The sequence below is a fragment of the Dichotomopilus funicola genome (genome assembly GCF_033296635.1).
Source record: "Dichotomopilus funicola strain CBS 141.50 unplaced genomic scaffold C8A04scaffold_4, whole genome shotgun sequence".
Lineage (NCBI taxonomy): Eukaryota > Fungi > Ascomycota > Sordariomycetes > Sordariales > Chaetomiaceae > Dichotomopilus > Dichotomopilus funicola.
The window spans coordinates 695,205-717,823 of record NW_026944025.1 but is presented as its reverse complement, the minus strand read 5'-3'; the positions used below and the strand labels follow the sequence as shown (position 1 = coordinate 717,823).

General features: G+C 55.2%; 7 protein-coding genes across 7 annotated transcripts; 3 read left to right on the top strand and 4 right to left on the bottom strand.

Annotated features, from left to right (window-relative positions):
- Positions 1–677: 677 nt before the first annotated feature.
- C8A04DRAFT_34441 (uncharacterized protein) lies at positions 678–2,497 on the top strand (the record flags this gene model as incomplete). The annotated part of the gene is made up of 2 exons (XM_062782823.1): positions 678–2,296; positions 2,383–2,497. 2 exons carry the CDS (start codon positions 678–680, stop codon positions 2,495–2,497), a joined length of 1,734 nt encoding a protein of 577 aa, XP_062640622.1.
- A 1,385-nt stretch (positions 2,498–3,882) lies between these two features.
- Positions 3,883–6,077, bottom strand: C8A04DRAFT_9164 (ATP-dependent RNA helicase; the record flags this gene model as incomplete). Its single annotated transcript, XM_062785378.1, has 2 exons — positions 3,883–5,740; positions 5,833–6,077. 2 exons carry the CDS (start codon positions 6,075–6,077, stop codon positions 3,883–3,885), a joined length of 2,103 nt encoding a protein of 700 aa, XP_062640621.1.
- Positions 6,078–8,440: 2,363 nt separating this feature from the next.
- Positions 8,441–9,182, bottom strand: C8A04DRAFT_9257 (nucleophile aminohydrolase; the record flags this gene model as incomplete). The annotated part of the gene is made up of 3 exons (XM_062785416.1): positions 8,441–8,642; positions 8,708–8,957; positions 9,026–9,182. Coding segments are annotated over 3 exons (609 nt in total), but the record flags the coding sequence as incomplete, so codon positions are not given.
- Positions 9,183–9,672: 490 nt separating this feature from the next.
- Positions 9,673–11,505, top strand: C8A04DRAFT_25053 (WD40-repeat-containing domain protein; the record flags this gene model as incomplete). The annotated part of the gene is made up of 1 exon (XM_062779413.1): positions 9,673–11,505. One exon carries the CDS (start codon positions 9,673–9,675, stop codon positions 11,503–11,505), a length of 1,833 nt encoding a protein of 610 aa, XP_062640619.1.
- Positions 11,506–12,675: 1,170 nt separating this feature from the next.
- Positions 12,676–16,641, bottom strand: C8A04DRAFT_25052 (uncharacterized protein; the record flags this gene model as incomplete). Its single annotated transcript, XM_062779412.1, has 3 exons — positions 12,676–15,415; positions 15,475–16,553; positions 16,609–16,641. The coding sequence occupies 3 exons, from the start codon at positions 16,639–16,641 to the stop codon at positions 12,676–12,678; spliced, it is 3,852 nt and encodes a 1,283-aa protein (XP_062640618.1).
- Positions 16,642–18,035: 1,394 nt separating this feature from the next.
- C8A04DRAFT_9236 (oxidoreductase NAD-binding domain-containing protein 1) lies at positions 18,036–19,330 on the top strand (the record flags this gene model as incomplete). The annotated part of the gene is made up of 3 exons (XM_062785412.1): positions 18,036–18,086; positions 18,149–18,241; positions 18,329–19,330. The coding sequence occupies 3 exons, from the start codon at positions 18,036–18,038 to the stop codon at positions 19,328–19,330; spliced, it is 1,146 nt and encodes a 381-aa protein (XP_062640617.1).
- Positions 19,331–19,567: 237 nt separating this feature from the next.
- C8A04DRAFT_9281 (uncharacterized protein) lies at positions 19,568–22,596 on the bottom strand (the record flags this gene model as incomplete). The annotated part of the gene is made up of 7 exons (XM_062785428.1): positions 19,568–20,822; positions 20,890–21,259; positions 21,352–21,576; positions 21,891–21,909; positions 22,083–22,201; positions 22,327–22,470; positions 22,569–22,596. The coding sequence occupies 7 exons, from the start codon at positions 22,594–22,596 to the stop codon at positions 19,568–19,570; spliced, it is 2,160 nt and encodes a 719-aa protein (XP_062640616.1).
- Between the last annotated feature and the right edge of the window lie 23 nt (positions 22,597–22,619).

Sequence of the window (22,619 nt, the reverse complement as noted above, 5' to 3'; positions counted from 1 at the left end):
AAAGGAGTTGAAGTTAAAAAGGCGCTTGGGCCACCAAAGTTAACTTACAGGGAAGTCGCGTTGAGGAAATAATACGGAAGCTAAAAGTAGCATGTGGGAATGAACTTTCGCAGCTCATTGTGGGCAAAAGAAGCGGCAGATCAAGACCCTGGATAACTTACTTTTCTACAAAGTGAAAAAAAGATTAAAAAGGATAAACAAAAAAACGAAAGAAGACAAAAAGAGTCCATTAATCAAAATCTGTTAAAATTTGATCGAATGTTAATGTAGTTATTAGACTGCAGGTATCTGTTTTAGCCTGCCGCTTTTTTTGGCCACAGCGAGGCGGGTTCAATGGCAACCAGCAGGTCGGCAGCGGTACGAAGTTGGCGATGTGTTTTGCGAACTGCGGTTCTCAACATAGATAAATATGGATACTGTTAACACTTTAATTATTGACCGCTGCGGGCGGAAGGAATCTCGTTGCTAGGCGTGAGATAACTAGCTGTGGTGTGGGGCTAACCATGTAACTACGTTTTTGGTGACAAAAGCGCCAATCTGCTCGCTTGGTCTTCTCGGCTTCCATACAAAGTCGCGTCTCACGAACTTCATCCCATCAGCCGTTCCCAAACGCATCGAAGCCAGCGGTAAATCGTCGGCCAACTCCGCCGCAATTCGATACTCCCGAAGCTAAGAAAATGGCTCGTAAAAAGTCCGCAACCGAAGCGCCAGCACTACGCGCCTCTCGAAAACGCGACCTCTCACCAGACCCCTACGACATCCCCGAAGAGAATGAGACCCCGAAACGACGAAAGCGCTCGGAAGCCACAGTCGCCGTCGCGGCAGACGGGAGCGACGGGGATGAGAATGGCACCATTGAGGCGTCAAACCCCACGATTCAGCTGACACCCGCGAAACGACGAGGCCGCCCTCCAAAATCCGCGACCGCAGGAACGCCAAAGGCCCAAGCAACAACACCGAAGAGACGCGCACAGAAACCGCTTGCCGAGACCCCAATACGGCTCAATGGCACCGATACGCCTAGCAGACGGAACATCGCCGACAGATCGGCAAGGAGGAAAAGCGCCAGGGCCCTCATCGACCGAGTGATTGGAGGCGAGGTCAGCGACGATGAGGTAGAAGGAGGAGACATTGCTCGGGAGATCTACGAGTCGAGCGAGGAAGAGGATGAAGAAGTACAAGAGGAAGTGGCAGTGGGCGAGGGAGAAGGCGAGGAGGAAGAAGACGCACAGGAGCCAGAAACCCCCTCAAAAACACCAGGGCGAAAGCGGAGGACCACCACCCGCAAGCGATCACCAACTCCTCCACGCGACCTGCCACCGCACGAGCAATACTTCTACCAAAACAAACCCGGCCTAGCACGAACCTCCAACAACACGCTCTCCTCCCTCAACCTCCTCACCCACGACGAATACTTCACCATCATCCGCCAACTCAAAGACCCCCACGCGGCCAACGTCACATCCCTCGAGTCCTTCCACGCCGAGTCCTTCCCCCAATGGGCCTTCGAGCTCTCCCAGGGTTTCAGCACCTGCTTCTACGGCTACGGCTCCAAACGCCGTCTCCTCCACAACTTTGCAACCTACCTCGCCTCCCAGGACCCCCCCACCCAAAAAATCGTCATCATCAACGGCTACGTCCGAACACTCACCCAGCGGGACATCATCTCCACCCTGGCCTCTGCCCTCCCATCCTCCTCCTCCTCCTCCTCCTCCTCCGCACCCCGCCCAACAACCCTCCAATCCCTCCTCACCACCCTCTCCTCCCTCTCCCCCCCAACAATCACCCTAACAATCCTAATAAACTCCATCGACGCCCCCCCCCTCCGGCGCCCCGCCCTCCAATCCCTCCTCACCCACCTCGCCTCCCACCCTGCCATCCACCTCGCCTGCACAGCCGACACCCCCGATTTCCCCTTCCTCTGGGACGCCGCCCAACGCGCCTCCTTCAACCTTCTCTTCCACGACTGCACGACTTTCGCCACTCCAGCGCCCTGCGAACTAGATGTCGTGGATGAAGTGCACGAGTTGCTGGGTCGGAAAGCGAGACGGGTGGGCGGGAAGGAGGGCGTGGCGTTTGTGTTGAGGAGTTTGCCGGAGAATGCGAGGGCGCTGTTTCGGTTGTTGGTGGGGGAGGTTTTGGTTGCTGCTGAGGAGGGCCAGGGGGGAGGGGGACAACCTGGTGGTGGTGGAGGGGGGGATGAGGAGATGGCGGTGGACTATCGGATGGTGTATAATAAGGCGGTGGAGGAGTTTATTTGCAGTTCGGAGATGGCGTTTCGGACGTTGTTGAAGGAGTATGTTTTTTTTCCCACCCTCCCATGATTCACTTACCCTCTCATAATGTTTCATTCGAGCATGGATACTAACGCAAGAAACACAGATTCCACGACCACCAAATCATCACCAGCCACAAGGACTCGATCGGCACGGAACTGCTGAGCCTGCCGTTCCGTAGAGAGGAGTTGGAGTCTATTTTGGAGGAGTTGACAACATGATAGACGGCATTTCAGTATCTATAACCTATTATTTCGGTGAATAGCATGCATGGTTAGCGGGGTTCTCAAGAATAAAGAAATAAAATACTGGTAAATAATGACAAGATAGATTATATGGACTCTATTTTTGATCTGCTGAAATCCAATTGCCACACCGTTCGAAGGATCTAGTATTTGTTCATGTTCCCGACATTAATCAAGGCCCAGGCAGGAGCACGAATCTGGATTGGTGTTCGGCGTATAATGATATTGTTAGTCGGAAACGGTAGTCAGTTGAATCTTGGGCGACACATCACATGACAACATCACAATGCAGCAAACATAAAACAGTAAGTGGTTTTTTTCGGACTCCTCAGTAAGACTATGGTCTCGAGCCACGAAGAACCGAAGCCACTGCTCGAGATGTCGCTCGGTTCGATAAACCGAGGCCCTGCAAAAGCCTTGACCCATTGCGCACCCAATGTTTCCCTGTGCGCGTTTTGCCCGTCCTTCGCAGATCGCCGGCCGTTATGTTCCCAGTGTGCCAACGATGAGAGCCCAGAAGCAATTTTCCCCTCTTCCGGCCGTAATCATCAAAGGGGTATCATGCTCCATCAACCGCGCTCCCAGTCCTCAACTGCCGAAAAGATTACCAGCCCATCTCTCTCAAGCTCCTTCAGGAGTGCCTCCCGAAATCCTCCCTGGACCTGAGACCTCTTGGTCGAAGTCGAATCGCCGAATCGCCGAGTCGCCGGCTCGACCAGAGATGAAAGAACCGAGAAATCCACTTTTGTCTATGAGATGTGTCGTCAAAAGGAAAAAAAAAAAACGTGAGATGAAAGCTCAGAAAAGAGAAAAAATAAAAAAACAATGGAAAGAGCCTGCGGCGTGCCATGACCCCCCATTTCTATGTGAACGCATCGTGAGAGGCCCCCTCCGAAAAGCAGGCCGAGGGCAAGGAAACGTGACGATCGTGAGGGTTGATGAGGTCTAGTGTCCAGATCAGGTCAACCAGGCCTGCAATCCATGCCGGATCGCGGCATGCGCGGACAGCAGCAGAGGCGTCGTTGTTGACGTCCCGCAATTCTCTGGTCTAAGGGTATCAAGTCGTCGAATAGAGTCGTCCCGTCCCGGTGAACAGGAAAAAACCCTGGTCTATCGTCAAAGCCGTGGAGGCAAAGCTTTGGCATCAAAACCTGCCGTGGCCCCGTCGGAGATGTAAAAGCCGTAGTCGCCGCATTAGATATTCCGAAAGGTCCCAGGTCCGAGAGCTAGAGCCCCGGACGTAAAACCGAAAACAACGCGCGGCGTGTGTACGTAAAAACGATGCAGTACCATGAAGAAAGAAAGAACAAGGCGACGCGGAGGCCGAGTGCGGCATTGCGGCACTATCCTGGTGTATATTTTTACCACCAGGACTGGCCACCACCACCGCCGGGGTTGCCGTAACCGCCGCCGCCATAGCCACCATAACCACCGCCGCCGTAGCCGCCGCTGGGGGGAGGAGCACCACCGCCGTAGCCACCACCACCACCACCGCTGCCGAAGCCGCCACCGCCGCCGCCGCCGTGCTGGTTGCCGCCGAAGCCTCCGCCGAAGCCACCGCCGCCTCCACCACCGCCGTACTTGCGGAAATCGGTGTTACCGCCACGGCCACGACCGCGACCACCACCACCACGGCCACGGCCGCCGCCGCCGAAGGACGACTCACGAGCGATGGTCTCGAGGAACGAGGGAACCTCCTGGTTGGCCTCCTTGAGAAGGTCGACAAGCTCGCGGACAATACCGCGGTTGCCACGGTTGAAGAAGGCAGTAGCGATACCCGTGTTACCAGCACGACCGGTACGACCGATACGGTGGACATAGTCGTCCACATCGGTGGGGAGATCGTAGTTGATGACGTGAGTGACGTTGGGGATATCGAGACCACGAGCAGCGACAGCAGTGGCCACCAGAATGGGGCATTTGCCGCCGCGGAAGAGCTCGAGGGCGCGCTCACGCTCACGCTGGGTGCGGTCACCGTGAATCGAGGTGGCCGGGAACGTCTGGTTAATAAGGAAGTCCGACAGGGAGTCGGCCATGCGCTTGGTCTCCACGAATATAAGGGTCAGACCACCAGCGTGGGTGTGGAGGATGTCCAGAAGCACAGAGCGCTTGTCGATGTCCTCGACGTACTCGATCTTCTGGGTGATGTTCTCCGAGGTGGAACCCACACGGCCGACGGAAAGGAAGACGTAGTCGCTGAGGAAGTCCTGGGCGAGCATCTGGATGTCACGGGGGAAAGTGGCCGAAAACATGAGCGTCTGGCGCGAGCCGGCGGGGGGCATGTCCTCGCCCTGCACGATGCGGCGAATCTGGGGCTCGAAACCCATGTCCAACATGCGATCAGCCTCGTCGAGGACGAGATACTTGATGTTGCACAGCGAGATGCGACCACGCTCTATGAGGTCGACCAATCTGCCCGGAGTGGCAACAAGAAGATCACAGCCACGCTCAATCTGGCGGAGCTGCGAGCCGATGTCGGCACCACCATAGACGACGCAGGGGCGCACCCACGAACGGTAGGCGAACTTGCGGGCCTCATCGTAGATCTGAGACACCAGCTCACGAGTGGGAGCCAGGATCAAGGCAGTCGGGTACGCCTTGCGCTGACGGCCGTAGCCACCGCCGCCCTGGACGGGAGCAGGGGACGGGCCCTGGGTGAACGACTGGTGCATAATAGGGAACAAGAAACCGCCAGTCTTGCCGGAACCTGTTTGGGCGCAGGCCATGAGATCGCGGCCGTTGATGACAATGGGAATCGAGTACTTCTGGACCGGGGTGGGGATCTTGTAGCGAGCCAGCTCGATGTTGGACAGCAGGTGCTCGTCCAGCGGGGGGTTGCTGAAGGTCAGCACCGGCTCAGGCACATCGCGGCCAGAGGGCGTGACCGGAATGTCGTCGTACTTCTCGAAGTTGATACCGGTATGCTGCTTGCTCGGGTCGTCGGGGGTGCCGAAGAGATCACGCTCCATGCGAGGGTCGCTGGGGCCAATGACGTGCTTGCCGTCGACCCAGCGACCTTCGCCGCGACCAACAGGGCCACCACCACCACCGCCCATGCCACCACCGCCGCCTTGAGGGCCACGGTAAGCGCCGCGGTTAAAGCCGCCCTGGCGACCGCCGCCACCGCCCCAAGACTGGTTCGGGCCGTCGTAACCGCCGCCGCCGCCTCCAGCGCCCCAGTTACCACCACCACCGGCGCGGGCGTCGAAGTTGTTGTTGCTAGTTACGAGTTAGAACCAAGCTGACGATACAGGGCACTTAAATATGCCCAATATGAGGAACGAGGAATGAGGAACGCATGTGTAACTTACCCAGCCCAAGCGCTGCTGTTGAGACCACCCATGGGGCTGCCGGGACCACCGGGACCACCAGGACCACCGGGGCCGCCGGAGCCGGGAGGAGAGCTCAAGGGAGGAGAGTTGACCGGGCTGCTACCGGCCCCCATCTTGTTACGCATGTGGGGCGGGATGTAAGAGCGGGCAGGAGGCTGCTGGTTGCCCTGCGGGGCCGAGTCGAGGGACAAATTGCCCATGGTACCGTTGAGTTGGTCCGCCATGATTGTTGTTGATGAACGATCGGTGAAAAACGGCGTTGGTTGGTTCTTGTCTTCGTTTTTGTTTTGTTGGCTCGAAATCAATCGAAATCGGTCGAAATTTCTTCTCAACTCTCGAAAAGAACGCGGGGTTCAAATGAGAGTGGGTCGGAAAAAAAGTCGGGAGACTTGGGAAGGAAAGAACGGAGAAAGAACTGATGGGGACGCGAGGAGAATTTCAGAAATTCGTCTCGCACACGCGTTCCACGGTTGGAATGGCCGAAAACTCGGGTTTCGGAGCTGGCCTCGGATAACGTAAATCAGGGAGCGTGTTTCCTGCGATCCTTCAAAGAACCCGAAATGCAGATTCTCAAAAGGAAAAAGGAAAGACGAGTGATGAAAAAGGGAAATGCGGTTCGGATGTGGGTTGGATTCAAGAATCCTGGGATGTGTGGGAAGAAGAGGAAGATTTTTTGGGAGGGAGAATCGAGGCGGGAGGACCAGAAAAAGAGTTTTGGATCGGGGTGTCGGGTCCCCACTTTTACTGACAGTTTTGGCAAGGCGAAGTTGAAGAGGCCAAGAACAACAGTGCAAGGATCCAGGTGGCACACTGGGAGACTGGGTCTGGGGCATTGGCCACCCACGCTTTCTTTCCTTGCCTGATGCTGGTCAAGCCCCCAAGCCCACGAAACTTTTTGGTGGGGCAACGACGATGTGATGGCGAAAAAGAGATGTTGCTGTTGCGTGCCGCGGGTTTCCATCGAATTCAGCGGGAGTATTTATCATTATTTTCTAATTCTCGAGTCTTTAACTAACCATGATGACGAGTCAAAATTCGAGTGGAAATTCCAAAACCCGTTCTTCCATCCCACCTACGAATACTACCTAGCAAGAACCATAGACTCAGCAAGTGAAAATAACTCGCACAGTACGGTATCCGTCTCAGACCGTCGGAGGCGAGATCCAGGATTTTGATCTCAGTGCATCTACCCGGCTACCAGGATCGAAAGAACAAGCAAGCGAGGCAAATCTGATCTCACACGTGGCGCCTGACGATTCTTTGAAACAGAACCTCCCTAGTCGACCATGAGAGACTTTTCTGAATCGAAAGCTGGGTAGGTTGCCTCACCGCGCCGGCTGCCCCGCTGTTTCCTTCCTCTTGGTCTTTCATTCATCCACGTGCCAATTCTGCCAGTATAAACGTTTTTTTCTCTCATCGTACGCTCCATGCTATCAACCGTAAGACGAATAATGAGCTGAAAATATTCCCTTCTTTTCCTCCTATAGTCAACAGCCATCATAAGATAGCCTGATTGCTCCGGTGGTCCCGACAAGCACATGCACCTCATGCATGGGAAAACAAGACGGATACATGGCAACAAAGGGGCTGTCAGCTCACCGCCTCACAAGGCTTCCGTTCCCGCATTTGATGGATGGGGGAAAGGGGGGCCGCAACAACGCAGACAGCCAACCCAATCTCGTGTCTTGATAGTTAGACGCCAACCCGGCACCAACCGACAGACAGTTCTCAATTTTGGAACCAACGGTTGGATTGATAGTTGGCCCCCATCGGAAGTGCCAACAACAAAGAAAGCACACACAAAAGGTGGCAAAGAACTGCTGTTGGAAAACTGTTTGCGGCTCCAAGCCCTTCTACTGTGTACCGCTGCCCGTCCGTTGCATCTTCGGTAGTGCTCCTGCGGGATGGACCGCTGGGTGGTCAGAACCCCCCGCCCCCCTGTCGAAGAAATTCCTCAACGGAGGGGCTGAACAGAAGAGGTCCCCCATGCCGCATGCGGTTAGAACCCCCGCAACATGTCGTTCGATCCGACAGGTTTCCACCCGCGTCATGAACGAAATGACGGTGACGGGAGTGCTGTGAGGTAGGGTTAGGAGTGTATGTTTACGAGTCTCCAACGTCATGTCAGAGACGCACATCGAAACGGCGCACGTGAGCGCTTTTCATTGCTGATTACGCTGCTAGTTACACCTGGTATGGCTCTTTAGAACCGCCAAGCCAGATACCAGGTTCTGTGCTCAGCCTTCCAGGGGGTTGAATTTGGGGCCGGCCGAGTAGGGATGTCTTCCATCGTGGATTTAAAGAATGTTGGCAATCACGAGCGTGTGGTTTTTTATTCTGTCTTTTTGCCCTATTTGTGAGCAGTCCGGGGTAATACAGTGCTGCGAAGCAAGTATGATCGGCTATTGGTGCAACCGGTGGGTGTCACCGATCAGGAGTTGAAACCGGGACAATAGGCCTCAACGGACGTATCACGGTCCAAACCGAGGGCGCAATGGGGAAAACCATCAGTCGTCGAGCAAGCGCCTTGTAACCGGGTATTATACACAACTTTATTTAGCCCCACTCTCCACTGCTGCTCAGACGCTCAAGGGGTCTTGACTACCCTGTTATCATCAAATGGGACGTTCTTGATCCCCTCCTTAGTCACCACCTTCACTACTAGCCCCTTGAAATCTATCGGTAACCTCCTCTTCAATTCGTCGGCGCAAAGGGTGAGAAGCTCCAAGCCTCGCTCGAAGGGGATGTCGGGGTGATGGTGTTTGTCCAGGAGGGAAAGGCAGTAGTACCTGCAGCAAGCATTAGGGATCATCATCTTCTGTGTGTTGGGAGTTCTGAGTCTGCAGAAACATACTGAGCATAACCATGCGCCGCATATGGAACGGCAGCCAGCGACGCGAGGTAGTCCAGCCAGTACAGGCTGGGCTTGTCTGTGATGGGGTCAACACCCCCAAGGAGGAGGTTGACGTTGTAAGGCTTCCGGGACCGGAGGCTAGATGCTAGCTCGCCGCGCACAAAGTGTGCTAGAGCTGAGGGTGACAAATCTGTCTCATTGCGCATCGAGTAGAGCTGGGCGTTGGCCTGGATGTATTCCGCAAACTGGACTGTCAAAGAGGGGAAAGATATTAGCGAGGGTCGGCGAGTGCGTTGCTGCTTCTCCATAGCCACCAACCTGTGTCGCCGGCCTCCCCAGAGTATGCCATCAACGTGTGCTCATTTAGCCGGCTCGTCTTGTCGTCGGATGCCTTCAAGATGGTCGGCCCGCGCATCGCGGCCTTGGACGCCGCAATTATGACAAAGTCCTTGCCACTGATACCGAGAAGAACCTCCCTGACAGACTAGTTAGCTAGAAGCTTCAGAGCCGCAAATTAACTGGGTGTCTTACATGTTGGCGTAGTGTTAGTTCCGAAAAGTGGTTGTTGTTGCTGTTGTGATTTCGGTAGGTAGCTTCCCTCGACTCGGCTTTCCAACACGATGGAGCTCGGGCAGGCAGGAGGGAACGCGCACTTGGAGCTTCAGCCTGAGTGCACGGACACCACCCCGCCAAAGGGCCAGGCTTCGAAAGCCCCACCATTTGGCTGCTTCAGCCTCAGCCCACCTTGACCGTTTGGGGCTGAATGTGGCTCTGTGGCTTCAGGTCGAGAGGTCCACTCACGGGCGTCGGTCGCATCGGGGTCTTGCTCCACCGATGCAAGGCAACTTTTTTTTCTAAGAGACCCGCTCAGAAATTTTGAGAGCAGGACCAGGCGAAAGGCGATCCCAAAAAAAAGTTGCACACGACGGCTTCGACAGCCAGCACTACGGGCTGCAACCGCCATCATGTCATCTTTTTTTACAGCCCCGAGCGCCCAAAAGAAGAGGAAACGTACTGTGGCAACAGAAGCACCAAAAAAGAGATTGGCAACGTCGAAAGCCTCATCGAAACCACCAAGTCGCGGCCCCGCCAAACCTCCGGCCGCGCCCAAGAAGAAAGCAATTGAACGCGACGAATCCATATCGGGCAGCGACATCGACAGCGACGAGAGCGACGATGACGTCCGGAACGGGACCGACTCCGAGGGAGGCTCAGACGAGTCTGGAGACGAAGGAGAGACTGCCGCGGAGAAGCGATTGAGGTTAGCACAGCGCTACCTCGAGAAGACCAAGAAGGAGGTGGAATTGGAGGACGAATATGCCTTCGACGCGGAGGAAATCGACCGAGATCTCCTCGCGGAGCGATTACAAGAGGACGTAGCCGAATCTAAAGGCAAAGTTTACCGGCGGCTGGCGGCCGAACTGAATTTTGAGGGGGCATCTCACACTCAATTCCGGTGGAACTCCGGGTCGGTAACCTCAGTGGCCGTGTGTGCTCCATACGCCTACACCACGACAAAGGACGGTTATCTCACAAAATGGAGGTTGCAAGACCTACCAAAGGATCAATGGCCACAGACAACACGGAAGAAGCCCAAGAAGCCTCCTGCGCCGCCCAAGCGGAGACCGGAACGGATATGCTTTGCCAAAGCCAACCCAAGCAAAAGCAAAGACAAGACCTATCAAGGCCACACCGGGGCTCCCATCACCGTCAAGGCGTCCCAAGACGGCAAGTTCGTCGTCACAGGCGGCGTCGACCGCCGTATGGTGGTCTACAACGCAGACGACCTCAAGCCCATCCGCGCCTTCACCCAACACCGCGACGCCGTGACAGGCCTCGCCTTCCGCCGAGGCACCAACCAAATCTTCTCCTGCTCCAAAGACCGCACCGTCAAGGTGTGGTCACTCGACGAACTCGCTTACGTCGAGACCCTCTTCGGCCACCAAGATGAGATCCTCGACGTCGACGCCCTCGCCCAGGAACGCTGCGTCAGCGTCGGCGCGCGCGACCGCACCGCGCGTTACTGGAAAGTACCCGAGGAGTCCCAGCTCGTCTTCCGCGGCGGCGCAGGTGAAGGCAAAAAGACCAGGGTCCCCGCCGGCCTCGATCCGGCCTCGGCCGCCCATGAGGGCAGCATGGACCGCGTGGCCATGCTCGACGACGAGATTTTTGTCACCGGCAGCGACAACGGCGATCTCGCGCTGTGGAGTATCCAGCGCAAGAAAGCCCTGCACGTGGTCCCGCGTGCCCACGGCATCGAGCCCCCCTTGCGGCCGTCCCAGTCCTCCGCCGACGAGACCCCCGACCCGAGCGTCGTGCCTGCGCCACAGCCGCGCGGCATCACTGCCCTGCGGACGATCCCGTACTCCGACGTTATTCTCAGCGGGAGCTGGGATGGGTGCGTACGGGTGTGGCGGCTGAGCGAGGACAAACGGAAGATTGAGGTTGTTGGCGTATTGGGCGGACCATCCCCCTCGACACCACCACCGGCCTCGAGCTCGAAACCCAACGGGATACTAAAACCCACAGCAAACGACCATGGCGACGACGCACAGGGGGCGAACCAGGATATCGTCCGCGGCATCGTCAACGACATCGCCATGTTCGAGCGGGGCGAGCGTGGTCGGGACGGGCTTTGCGTGGTGGCGGTGACAGGCAAGGAGATGCGGCTAGGGCGGTGGAAGAGCGTGAAGGAAGGGCGGTGTGGTGCGGTCATCTTTGAGGTGCCCAAGGTACTGCTGTCGAAGAAGCAGGGCAATGATGAGGAGGAGGGGGATGAGGAAGAGGAGTCAAGTTAGACAGGGAAGGGGTATGCATAATTGAAGCGTTGTGATCAAAACCGTACGATGTGGAAGGTTTATGTTATTGCTATTGTAGTCAATACCCGAGGGCGGATGGGCAAGATAGAGAACAGCATTTATCAGTTCTCATGAAAAGAAGGCTGTCAAATCAAAATATCTCCTGCGAAAGCTGGTGGGAGTGTTCTTTCACCATAGATTCCCAATAACCATTACCACCCCATTATCACTTCATATGCACGCACACCAACACGCCCTTGTTCTCTCCCTCCTTCCCTCACACACAAATGAATAGCCACAAAACACTGTCTTACAACCTTTAATCAGATTCTCTATTCTTCTTCCCCCTTGAAAATACACACTTGACGCCGATGCTAAAAAGGCTACAGTCTACCCGCAATCCATGCATGCATAAAATGCATACTAACTAACGTTACTCACGAATAACGTTAACCACCCGCAAACTTAGCAATGCTCCGTCAACAAGAACACCTTTGCCTTCTCCCTAGACAGGTCATCACACTTCATTTCATCCATGCATCCACGCACCCTTCATGTCTTGTCAAGTTGCCGAGTCTAGAAACTTCACCCATTGCGCCAGGCATGACTCGCATAAAAGAATAGGAGAAAATCAAAAGCCAGCTTTAGCAAAGCGCAAGTGCAAGTTGCAAAGTGAGAAAATCATCGAAATTTGTATGTGCCTGGTTCGTGTGAATGGGGGCTCGCTAGGCTGGGCTCAACTCGAGAAAAAAGGAAAACAGAATGAAAGAAAAGTAATGCAGCTAGAAAGGGGGAAAAGGGAAGGGGGCAGAAAATGACCCGTCCAAGTATCCCACCGGCAGAAGGTAGGGAGCAAGCAAAACCGCCTGTGACCACCGGACCTAGCCAGACCGGACTAGACCAGATCAGACTTGTCCGGCTGTCCTAGGTCTCGGAAACGTCAACCTCCCTTTCAAAGCATCAAAACCGCTTGTATGTTTTCCATCCACCCATTGTCCCGCACTCCATGACTCCATGAATAAACGTCCCAACCGGCCCATCCGAAAAAAGAAATTAGCCATTTCTTGAACCCGTTCGAGCAAAAAGCAGCCCGAAAATGAACCCCATGCATGTAACACCGAAACAAACTCCCCGACCACCCACCAGTGAGTCAATCGACCAACTGTCCTGTCATTCACCATCGACCTCAATCGGGGAGTCATCCCTCAAAACCTCGGCCCTCACGACCTCAGCCGTCTCCACCACCGCATCCAAATCATCCTCCGTAGCAGCAGCAGGACGATCGGGCGGACTCGGAGTGGGAGTAAAAGTAATCTTCTGATAAACGACGGTCCCATCGTCATTGTCGTCGTAAAGAAGGCCATCACTAAGCTCCTCATCATCATCAATATCATCGACGACAAACCGGCCCGTGGTGTGCTGCTGTTGATGACTCTGCGGCTCTTGTCCCCGCGGTGTCTGTGCTTGTGCCTGCGTCTGTCCCAACCCACGCTTCCCATGGCTCGAAGAAGATTTCTTCGCACTCAGCCTCTCCCGCGCCCGCGCCCTGACTTCATCCTGCATCTGGGCATGCTTCTGCGCTGGCGTCTGCTGGACAGGGTGATTCTGATTCTGCTTCTGCTGCTGCGCATACGTCGACGGAGTTTTGATCAGGCTCTCGGCGTAACTGCGATTCTTAGTCCGAACCGGACCGGGTGTCCGCGACGGGGGTTGTTGTTGCGGCCGGGAATGTGACTGCGGCTGGGCCTGCTGGTGGGCTCGGCGAGTGGCTGCGGAGGGCGTGTTCGTCGCTGCGACGGGTGGGGAGTAGTCGTTGTGCTTGGACCGGAACGACGACGATGACTTTGGACGGGCGGAGGGTCCAGCGGTGCGGGAAGCTGCGTAGAACGAGCTTGGCTGCGCGCCGATGCCAGGCTTCATTTTGCCGGGGTCATAGGCAGCAGAGGCCCGCTCCAAAGGTGACGGTGATGACGAGACGGGGAGCTGGCCGATGAACTGGGGTGTGTCATCGTCGTCATCATCATCATCGTGGTCATGGCCATTCCTGTTCTTGTCCTTCAGCGACAGGTAGCCCTTGGTGTAGTCCATATCCTGCGAGATATAGACAGTTTGAGGGCGCTTGGATATCGATCGAAGCTCAACGATCTCAGGAGACTTTGCAAAGGGGAGGGCGGCCTTTGAAGCGGCCAAGGGCCGGGAATTTTCAACCTCCTTAGAGGGGAGTGGGGTCTCTGGATCGGGAAGTTCACCCCTGTGCCGGGGCCGTGGAGAATTCGGCGACGGGTGGGCAGAGACCGAGGCCGGCACGGAAGGCAGTGATTTCCCCTTGCCATCCTGTGGCATGCCCGGCTGCGCCGATGTGGAATCAGGCCCATTCATGCCAACGCCATTTGAGCCCTTGGAAGGGCCAACAGCTGGCTGTGGCTGGCTCGGTCCTGTCTCCGGCTTTGGCGTTTGGCTCACTTCTGTGGTTCGTGGCCTCTTTTTCTTTGCCCTCAGCCGGAGCTGCTCTTTCTGGTACTCCTGCTGCTCCCGGAGAATAATGTCACGCCATGTAATGCGTAGCCCGGAGGGGTTGAAATCCCATTCGAGCTTCTCCCGCTTGAGAAGCTCCCGGACAAAGCCGTCTGGATTCCTAAGAAACTCGTGGATATATCCGAGAAGATAAACGCCACAGTCACACAAGTTGTTCTGGACTGGGATGTTCACGGCCTTCATCCCGATCTGTTGTGGTATGTCGGTGATCACCTTGTTGCGCTTGTCTTCAAACTCGGCAAGAAGGTACTTCTTAAGGTGACCCACAGCGAGAGGATGGGCTGACCCCAAGGAGTCAAGGGTAATGATCCTGGGGTCTTTGGGATCATAGATCCTCGGCGGCGGCCCTTTGCTCTTCCTCGACTTCTTAGATCGAGCTCGTGAAGGGGAGCTGCCGACGTTGTTGCCGATATCGTTGGTGTCAGCAACTAAATCAATGAGATCCGACTTGACCATAGGCGGGAGGTCATCGGGTCCGGGAGACTGCCGTGATTGGGAGGACCGGGGCTCCGGAGCGTCAGGCATTTCCACATCATCAGAGGCCGGCAGTTCTTTGGGGCCCTTGGTGGCTGTGGGGGATCCGTCGCTCTTGTCGGCGTCCTTTCTGACATCCGGGTCTAGCCTTCCCGGGTTACAGATGATGGCCACCCACCAGTGGTAGTTCTCATTGACAGGGACGACAATGAAATCGTAGGATAGCAAATCCACCTTTGCTGTCCAGTTCTTCACACCATCATAGTTGATCTCACCCCTTGGTGCCTTGAGTTTCTCGTAAAAGAACGAGTTGTGCATGTAGACACGCTTGGGCAGATCGGCATCGTCCCGAGATAAAGCCTCGATGGTGTATCGTAGGCCATATCCGATGATGTTGTCGTTCAGGCACTCCCCTTCATCCAGTCTGGGAATGTCGTCTTTATCCACAGTCGTGCGCCGCACCATCAGCGGCATCTTCCAGTCGGTCGCCCAATCACGGTTTGCGTACGACCAGCGGTAGTGCGGCCGAGAATTTGGAGCGGGTTCCTCGACATCCGCATTTCCAGCGGCGCGCTGGGTCGACCTCAAAGACCGTGACCCCCGGGTGGGCTCTTGCACAGGGCCGCCCTTGGCATCATTGCCTTGGGCAAGGGGGTCCGTTGAATTGTTGGGTGAAACCTGCATCTGCTGCCGAATGGGGGTTCGAGAGACTGTTGCCACAGCGCCTTGCCGATTCTCCCTTTCTTCAGTGACCTCGCTCTCGGACTGGAGGTTTCTCCTTTGGTTAGCACTTATAGCCTCGGGTGAATTGTGCGCCCGTTGTTCCAACGCCGCCCTGAACTCGGGATACCTGTCGGTAACGGTCTTAAGCGCCCTCGACCAGATATCGCATAATTTTTCCCTAGATCATGTTAACACGGAAGTCGCAACGTCTTTATATGGACAGGGGGTCGTTAGTACCTTGACATCTCAACCACTTTGGTCAATGGGAGATGTTCCTGTGCCCAGTTGGCAACCATCATGGCCCCCGAGGTCTCGGTGAATTTGATAACCATGCCACCTCTAATCATTCCCCCGTTCTCCGCTGCTGAAAAGACCCTCACAACGTCACACTGTGGGTTGTACGCCAAACTTTTTGCTTTTTCCGTGATCTTAAGCCAATCGTACCTCTCGGTCGATTCGCCAGAGATCTCGCGAACCCTGAGCTCCCCAGCCCCGGTTTTGTGAAGACGATATTGTTTGCTGTCACTGGGGAGTGGGCAATGGTAGTATGGTTCACACACAGCGCCATAGATCACAGCGCCAGTACTGTCAGCTACGGTGACCTTCTTTGCGCTTGATGGTTTCTGTTTCTGGTCCTCGGTAACAGATCCACCAGTGGGATCACCCTCATCACCCTCATCACCGTCGACCTCAATCATCTCATCCTTCTGATCGTTGGCACTGATCGCTGACCGTTTGTTGGCGCGGTTGGTAGAGTTCCGGAAACGATTGGCAGATGGTCGGGTGGCTCCCCGAAGGATGTGGGCATCGGCTGGGTCAGAAATCGATATGTCTGATGTTGTTCTGCCTGTGGCAACCAGACGAGCGGTCCGCTGCCGATCTTTAGAGGGCCTCGGTGCCGGTGCCAACTCATCAAAGCTCTCAATATCCTCCTCCGGTTGACGAGATGGTCCTGGTCCAGTTTCGGAGCCGGTTGCCGCTAAAGAAGTGGCTGGTTTCGGGCGGCGGCTGCGGCGGTTAGAACGGCCAGCACCCTTTCCGGCTGCCTCAACGGTCTGGTACTCGGGAATTCCAGGAGACACAGAGTGCGCCAAGCTTGCCTGGCTGCCTTGAGGCTCCCTCCATGATGCCTGGTCGTGTTCGATCTCGGATATTTCTTCATCTGGGCCTCGGGCTGAATGGTCGGTGAGAGTTTTTCGGCGTTTCGAAGGGGAAGGGCCGTCACGAGGTCGGGACTCATTCGTTTGAAGCGCGATGGGAGGACATCCTCGATTTGAGTCGAGGGTGTTCACGTGCGTTTGGGGCCTGAACCGATTCTACTAAATGTCAGCAACGCGACTCGACTCTACCAGTTCGCAGGGGGAAACTCACAAGAATACTGGAAACCCCTTTTATTGCGCCCATGGCTTTTGACGCTGCGCCAGGGGACTAAAGTCCTCAGTCCCCGCGATGCCGTGAGAATTGTGCCGGGGTGCCCCGGTGTTGCGCCGAGACGTGGTCAGAGGAGAGTTAGGGTTGGTCGCTCGAAAATCGCACGCTTTCGGGTTCTGCACATTCTGAGGATTTGGCGGCGGAGCGGGGTTCGGCTTTTTGGAGCGGAAGGAGAAGGTGCGCGTTGACTTGAAAGAAGTTTTGTTCAGTTCGGATCGTTGAACGAGGGTGCCGGTGGGTCTGGGGAAGGCATTTCAGTTTTTTGGTGGAGCCTCCGATGGGAAAGTGATGGGATAAAAGCGGGTGTCCGCATACTAGACACAGTTCACAAAGAGTGTCGACCTAGTGATTTGCGGTGACTCTTTTGTTCTCTGTTCGCGGCATCCCCGGGTGCGCAAACGGCAGTAACGAAAACGAAGCGTCGTTGTTCCTATCGTCAAACGACAAAAGTGGGTGAATGCGTCCACTGGCTACACGGGTGTCACGAGGCTGCAACCACAGGCCCCAGGACTGCGGTACCTCCCAGGATTGGGCCACCAACTCCAGGTTCCAGGTGCCACCCACAGGTGGATCACGGCCAGCCTAGGCTGCTGTGGGCCAGCCGGCTTCCCGTTTACAACTGTGGGTCCCAAACCGGAAGGAACCAACCTTCACGTACATAGCAAAAGGCACAAAGGAAAAAAATGCGTGCTTCCTTCCTCTTGAGCCATTTCCACATCTTTCTGGGGCCAGTGATTGTTCCGAATAAAAATTTGCGTTCCCAGGTGATAACATTTTTCCGCCCAGTGTGTTCTGCTACTGTCTTCTGAGAATTCTTGCCCACGCAACAAGTAGAATAAAAACATCTAACAGATACATTTTTGAAGTCCGTAGAACACAATTAACCACCCGTCCAATGCCATGCCCCGCTTGTAGTTAATGCCGCGCCATGTGCGTTGGCCATTGTAAAATGCTCTACGTTATGCCACGGCGGCTTCTAATAGGTCTGTTTGGAAACACAGAGTGATGCCGAGTTTCTTCCTAACATGGTACTTTATATTAACACCTTATAGATATACTTAGGAGCTCGCTATCCAGGCATGTTAACACCCTTGGATATCTATCGTTATTGAGAAGATAGAGAGAAGATAGAGAAATATAATCTTTTGTCAAAATCAAAACAACATTGAAAATACTATGAGCAATATAGCTGGCAATGTGAATAACAATGTGGTTGACAGCAAAATGGACAAGTGGGGCTACCTCAACTCCAAAGAGCTGGTTACCACAGTCCTTCTCCTTTGACACAGCAACACGCCGAGTACCAACCTCCCGGCAGCCCAAGTCTTAAGTTCCATCGACTAGATTCCAATCCAACCCTCATTAATATGACCAAACAAAGCCATACCGAGCGAACAGCTCATGAGCCCCGCGATGCAGTTTGTTTTCCCCCCTCACATCTCAATGGTTGACCTCATACATCATCTAACTCGATTCATAGACCCTCCACACTGTCACAATCTCAAAGATAACCCAAGTCTCTCCCACAATCCGTCTCTTCCGTTTTGATCTCGCAGAAAATGATAGCATAACCGTGAGCGGCCCTTTTTTTATCCCCCCCTTCCCCCCCCCAAAAAAAACAGAAAAAAAAACAACAACACAAAACTGAAACCCGTTTTAGTTCCTCCCCGGTCAATGGGTCGACCTCCACCTCCCCCCAGAAACCAACATCACCAAAGCAGGCGGCTTCACCATCACCTCGTCCCCAAACCTCGCCCTATCCAATCAACCTTACCTCGCAACTCAAGACCAAGACCCCAACCACCCAACAACAGCAACACCAACCGCAACTACAGCCCCAACAACCCCCTACATAGAACTAGCAATCCAATCCTCCCCCCAAAACCCCACCGCCGCCTACCTCTTCTCTCCCGCTTCGACCCTCTTGCACACTCCCGTTCAAGTCCGCGTCGGCGGGCGCTTTGTCTTTCCCCCACCCTCCCTACTACCCCTGAGGGCCGCGACCTCGATATCAACCTCAAATTCAGCAGCCTCGGCACACCATTCCCCACCCTCCCACCTCCGCAAACTCGTCCTAGTCGCCGGCGGAATGGGTATCAACCCGTTAATAAGCATACTCAGTTCAATAAACGAGCAGCAGGGCGTGCAGCAGGCCAAGGATGTGAGAGCTGACAAACACCGGGTGGAAGTGGAAGTGGAAGTGGAAGTGGAAGTGGAAGAAGTAAGGGTTTTATACAGCGTGAAAGATCCTCGATTAAGCACTCCAGCCCCCAGCCCACAAGGTGAGGAAAATCCGGGGGTGATCAATACCGGGGATGTTCTTTTCCTGGATCGGATTGCGGCTGTGTTTGGTAGCGGACGGGTGAAGGGTGGGGTACGGCTTTTTGTGACGGGGTCCGGAGAAGATGCTACTGCTTCTGCCACAGGGAGTCAGAAGGGGGAAGTTGAGTTGACTGCCGGTGGTAATTATAAGATACCCCTCTTAAGACGCAGGATGACAGTACAGGACGTGGAAGAAGCGGTGGGGGAGGAGGATAAAGAGGACGCGGTGGTATACGTATGTGGTGTTCCGACGATGACGGATGAATTTGTGGAGGCGTTGGTGGCGCGAGATGGGTTTGGTATGGACCCGGAGAGGGTGTCATTTGAGAAGTGGTGGTAGGTCTGAACCAAGCCGTTTGATGGCGGACAATCTAGTGGTGGACGAAGGAAGTGAAAAATTCAAGGTTCAATTGCTTTTTGATCTATTGAGCTCCATGCAACAAACTACGCCAAACATGGCCCTGTACTAAACTAAGGGCAAAAACCAGGAACCGCAAATCCTTTCTCTATCCCTTAACGCCACTGTAGCCAGTTGTTCCGGTCTAAAAGTAATAAACGTCTCCGTGTATTCTAGCTCCTATCTCCAGTTCCGCACCGCCCGCTGGACGATGCTGCCGTGGCTTGGCCCCTCGCTGTCTCCTCCGCGTTCTCCACGACCACCAGGCGGCGATCTGGTCGGCGAGCCGCTGGTCCGGTTCTTCTTCCTACGAAATCCAGAAAACAACGACCTACGATGGCTCCTGTTACCCGCTTCAGCAGTCGCGGTATTACCCTCGGGACAGGAATTCTCGTCGTGGCTTTCACCATCCCGCGCTCTCATACCGCTGGAACGCTCGGGCGTGAACGACGAGTGTTCCTCAGCCTCCACAAGAGTGGGCGCGGCAGACGTCGAGCCTGCCGATCCAACAAGGGTGGGGTCGGAGCCACAGGCGCCCGGATGCAATGCCTTGCCCTCTTCCCCTTTGTCCAGACTAGCGGCTTGTTTAGGCGATGCCAGGAGTGCCATTCCACGTTCGAGTCCACTGCCGGTCATGGGTAAGTAGCGTCGAGGAGAGATCCTTCGCACACGGAGGGTATCGTCTGGTGAGCCAATCGGGGATGTCTCGTAATCTGACTCGGAGGACTCGACTGCCTCAGGTTTGTCATTGCCATGAACACGGGCAATGACGGGGCTTGTGCGTGGGATCTGTACGATTTGCGCAACTCCGAGCTCTGTTTCCTCGGGGTTGAAACTCTCACCTTCGACCCATTCTCTGAGCGAAGCGGCGATGGATACGGCCCGCGACCTAACAGACGAAGCAGAGGATCGCCTTGATAGTTGGATAGGGTCATCCCCAGGTAGTTCTGGCAAAGGCCGCCGAGAATACGGTTCCATCTGCCCGTCACGGGCGGCCTTGCTAGGCTGAGGGATAGCAACGTTGGGTAGGGTGGCGGTAAAGAGCTCCGGTGGGCTTTTGAGGGAGTAGTTGTTGGTATCCTCGTCCTCACGGTTCTCGTTCTCGTCCGGCTTCTCTTTGCAGTCATGGAAGACAGCGCCGTCCGAACTGGTGTTGTCTGACCCAGACGACTGTCCTCCCGACTCTTTTGTATCTACCGGCTCCTTTCTCACAAGACCGGGCGTATGCTTAGCGGCGAATGCCCGGACGGCCTTCGGGGAGGCGGTGCAGAGAAGCTCCAATTCTTTCGTCGGGATGAGGTTCAGATCCTGTAGGTTCTTCAACGAGCGATAATGGAACCGAAACGTGACAAACGGAGCGTCTTTGGGGTCCACGAGAACCCAATCGTAAAAGTGCGCCTCTTGTGGGCGCGGTAAAAGTCCCATGCTGGGTTCACTACCAGGCCGAGTCAGACCACGAGAGTGTTTGGTGGTGGGTAGGACAGGAACGGAAGGGGACTCACGCGATTCCATAGTTCTCGCGGTGTCGGTATTCCTCCAACTTCGGCGTACGAACGATGCGATTCTTTGCGCGAAAGACTTGGACCTCGATGACGCCGCCGTCCTCGGCCACGGACCGGCGCTCTAAACCGGGGAGGAAAACAAAGGTTCGGCATTCGATCTTGTCAGAATCAGCCCCTTGATCGCTGTACCAACTGCTGCACCGGGCGCTGGGCGCCCAGAAGGACCTGACTACCTTGCCATGTGTTTGAACTCCCGGATCGATGCCCCACGAGGCGATGGGACGGGCATTGACGTACAGCCGAAAGAAGATGTATTTACACGGTTCCGGCGGCGTCGAGTTGATGTTGTAGTTCAGAGCAAATTGGGTTTCTGGGGATGATTGTTAGTAGTTGTATTGTAAGTGGTCGTTGGGTTTTTCGAGAGAGCCCATGTTCAAAACAAGCGCAGAGCATAAAACTGACCAGGGACGGAGGGGATGTAGACTGAGACCGTCGGCCCGGCCCTAAGCTTCAAGCCTCCTCCATTGCACTGCTTTGCGCTAGCCTCGAGTAGTTGCGCCGATACGCCTTCTGGATGGGGATACTCGGGGATCGGTTCGTTCTTCGGTTTCGTGCTCAAAGACACTTCGATCCCACGAAGATACGGCATAATGTCTTCAGATCGGAACGCGCAAGCCAAAATGCGGTCTTAAAGAGCCAACGGCGGGCCTAGGATCAAACCAATGAATTGAGTGCCCAAAAATAAAAGAAGGGGAATGTTGAAGACAAGGGAGTTGGAGGTGGTTCCGAGAACACTACTGGCACATGAACAAAAAAGAGTGCACAGTAGGTGTGTAAGTTTATCGCAAGCAGAAGGATGGTCCGTTCCTGCCTTCCGCGACCAGGAGTAGCTGTAAGAGGGACATGCCCGTTAGAACATACCAGTGCCCCGGGGGACACTCCCGTGACGTTCACTGATTGAGACGAAACCTAGACATCATTCACCAATTTCCAAAATGCACAGATCTGAAACCCGCATTGCTTGCTCAGAAAAAAAAACCATGGCTGGTAGGTCATTCAATCCACCCTCCGCACATAGCCCGGTCGGCAACGGAGACCACCCCATCGTAGTAGTAGAAAATCGGATATACACAGAGAATCGGTCGATCGGATTTATCGTCGGCCCCCTTTTTCGCCCTCTAGCTCCCCAGCACCTTCTTTGTGTCCTCCTCCTTGTCGAGTAGTCCCAGATTCCGTATTTGCCCCGCGCTCGGTGGGTTCTCCTGTAGTTTCTTGGCCTCGGCCTGGCGGTATGCGGCTTGCAGCAGCTTCACTCGGGCAGCCTGTAACAGCAAATCCATATCATGTTAGTATGGGTCGTTCGTCATGTTGTTTCCATCGGGCTTGTTCGATGGGTATCTCGCATGCGGGGAGAGTGGGGGAGAGAGGGGATTGAACGCGCCTCTTTCCGGTGGTGGAGACATTCGTAGTAGTCTTCGAGGGCGGGGGCGCACTGCTTCTTGCCTGTGCCGTCATCGTCGGTGGCGTTGATCACATAGCATGAGAGCAGCTCCTGCCAGAAGGGAAAGCAGCGGGACGGGCCTGGGATGGAGCGGTTAGTTTGTTTAACGGCTTGAGAGGGGATGGGAATCCAATTGGGGGGTGGGAGTCAAGAGGTCGGGTTGTAGAGCTGTACATACCGCCGTGCAAGCCGTATCCGGACGCCATGGCGGGCTGTGTCGGAGCTGGTG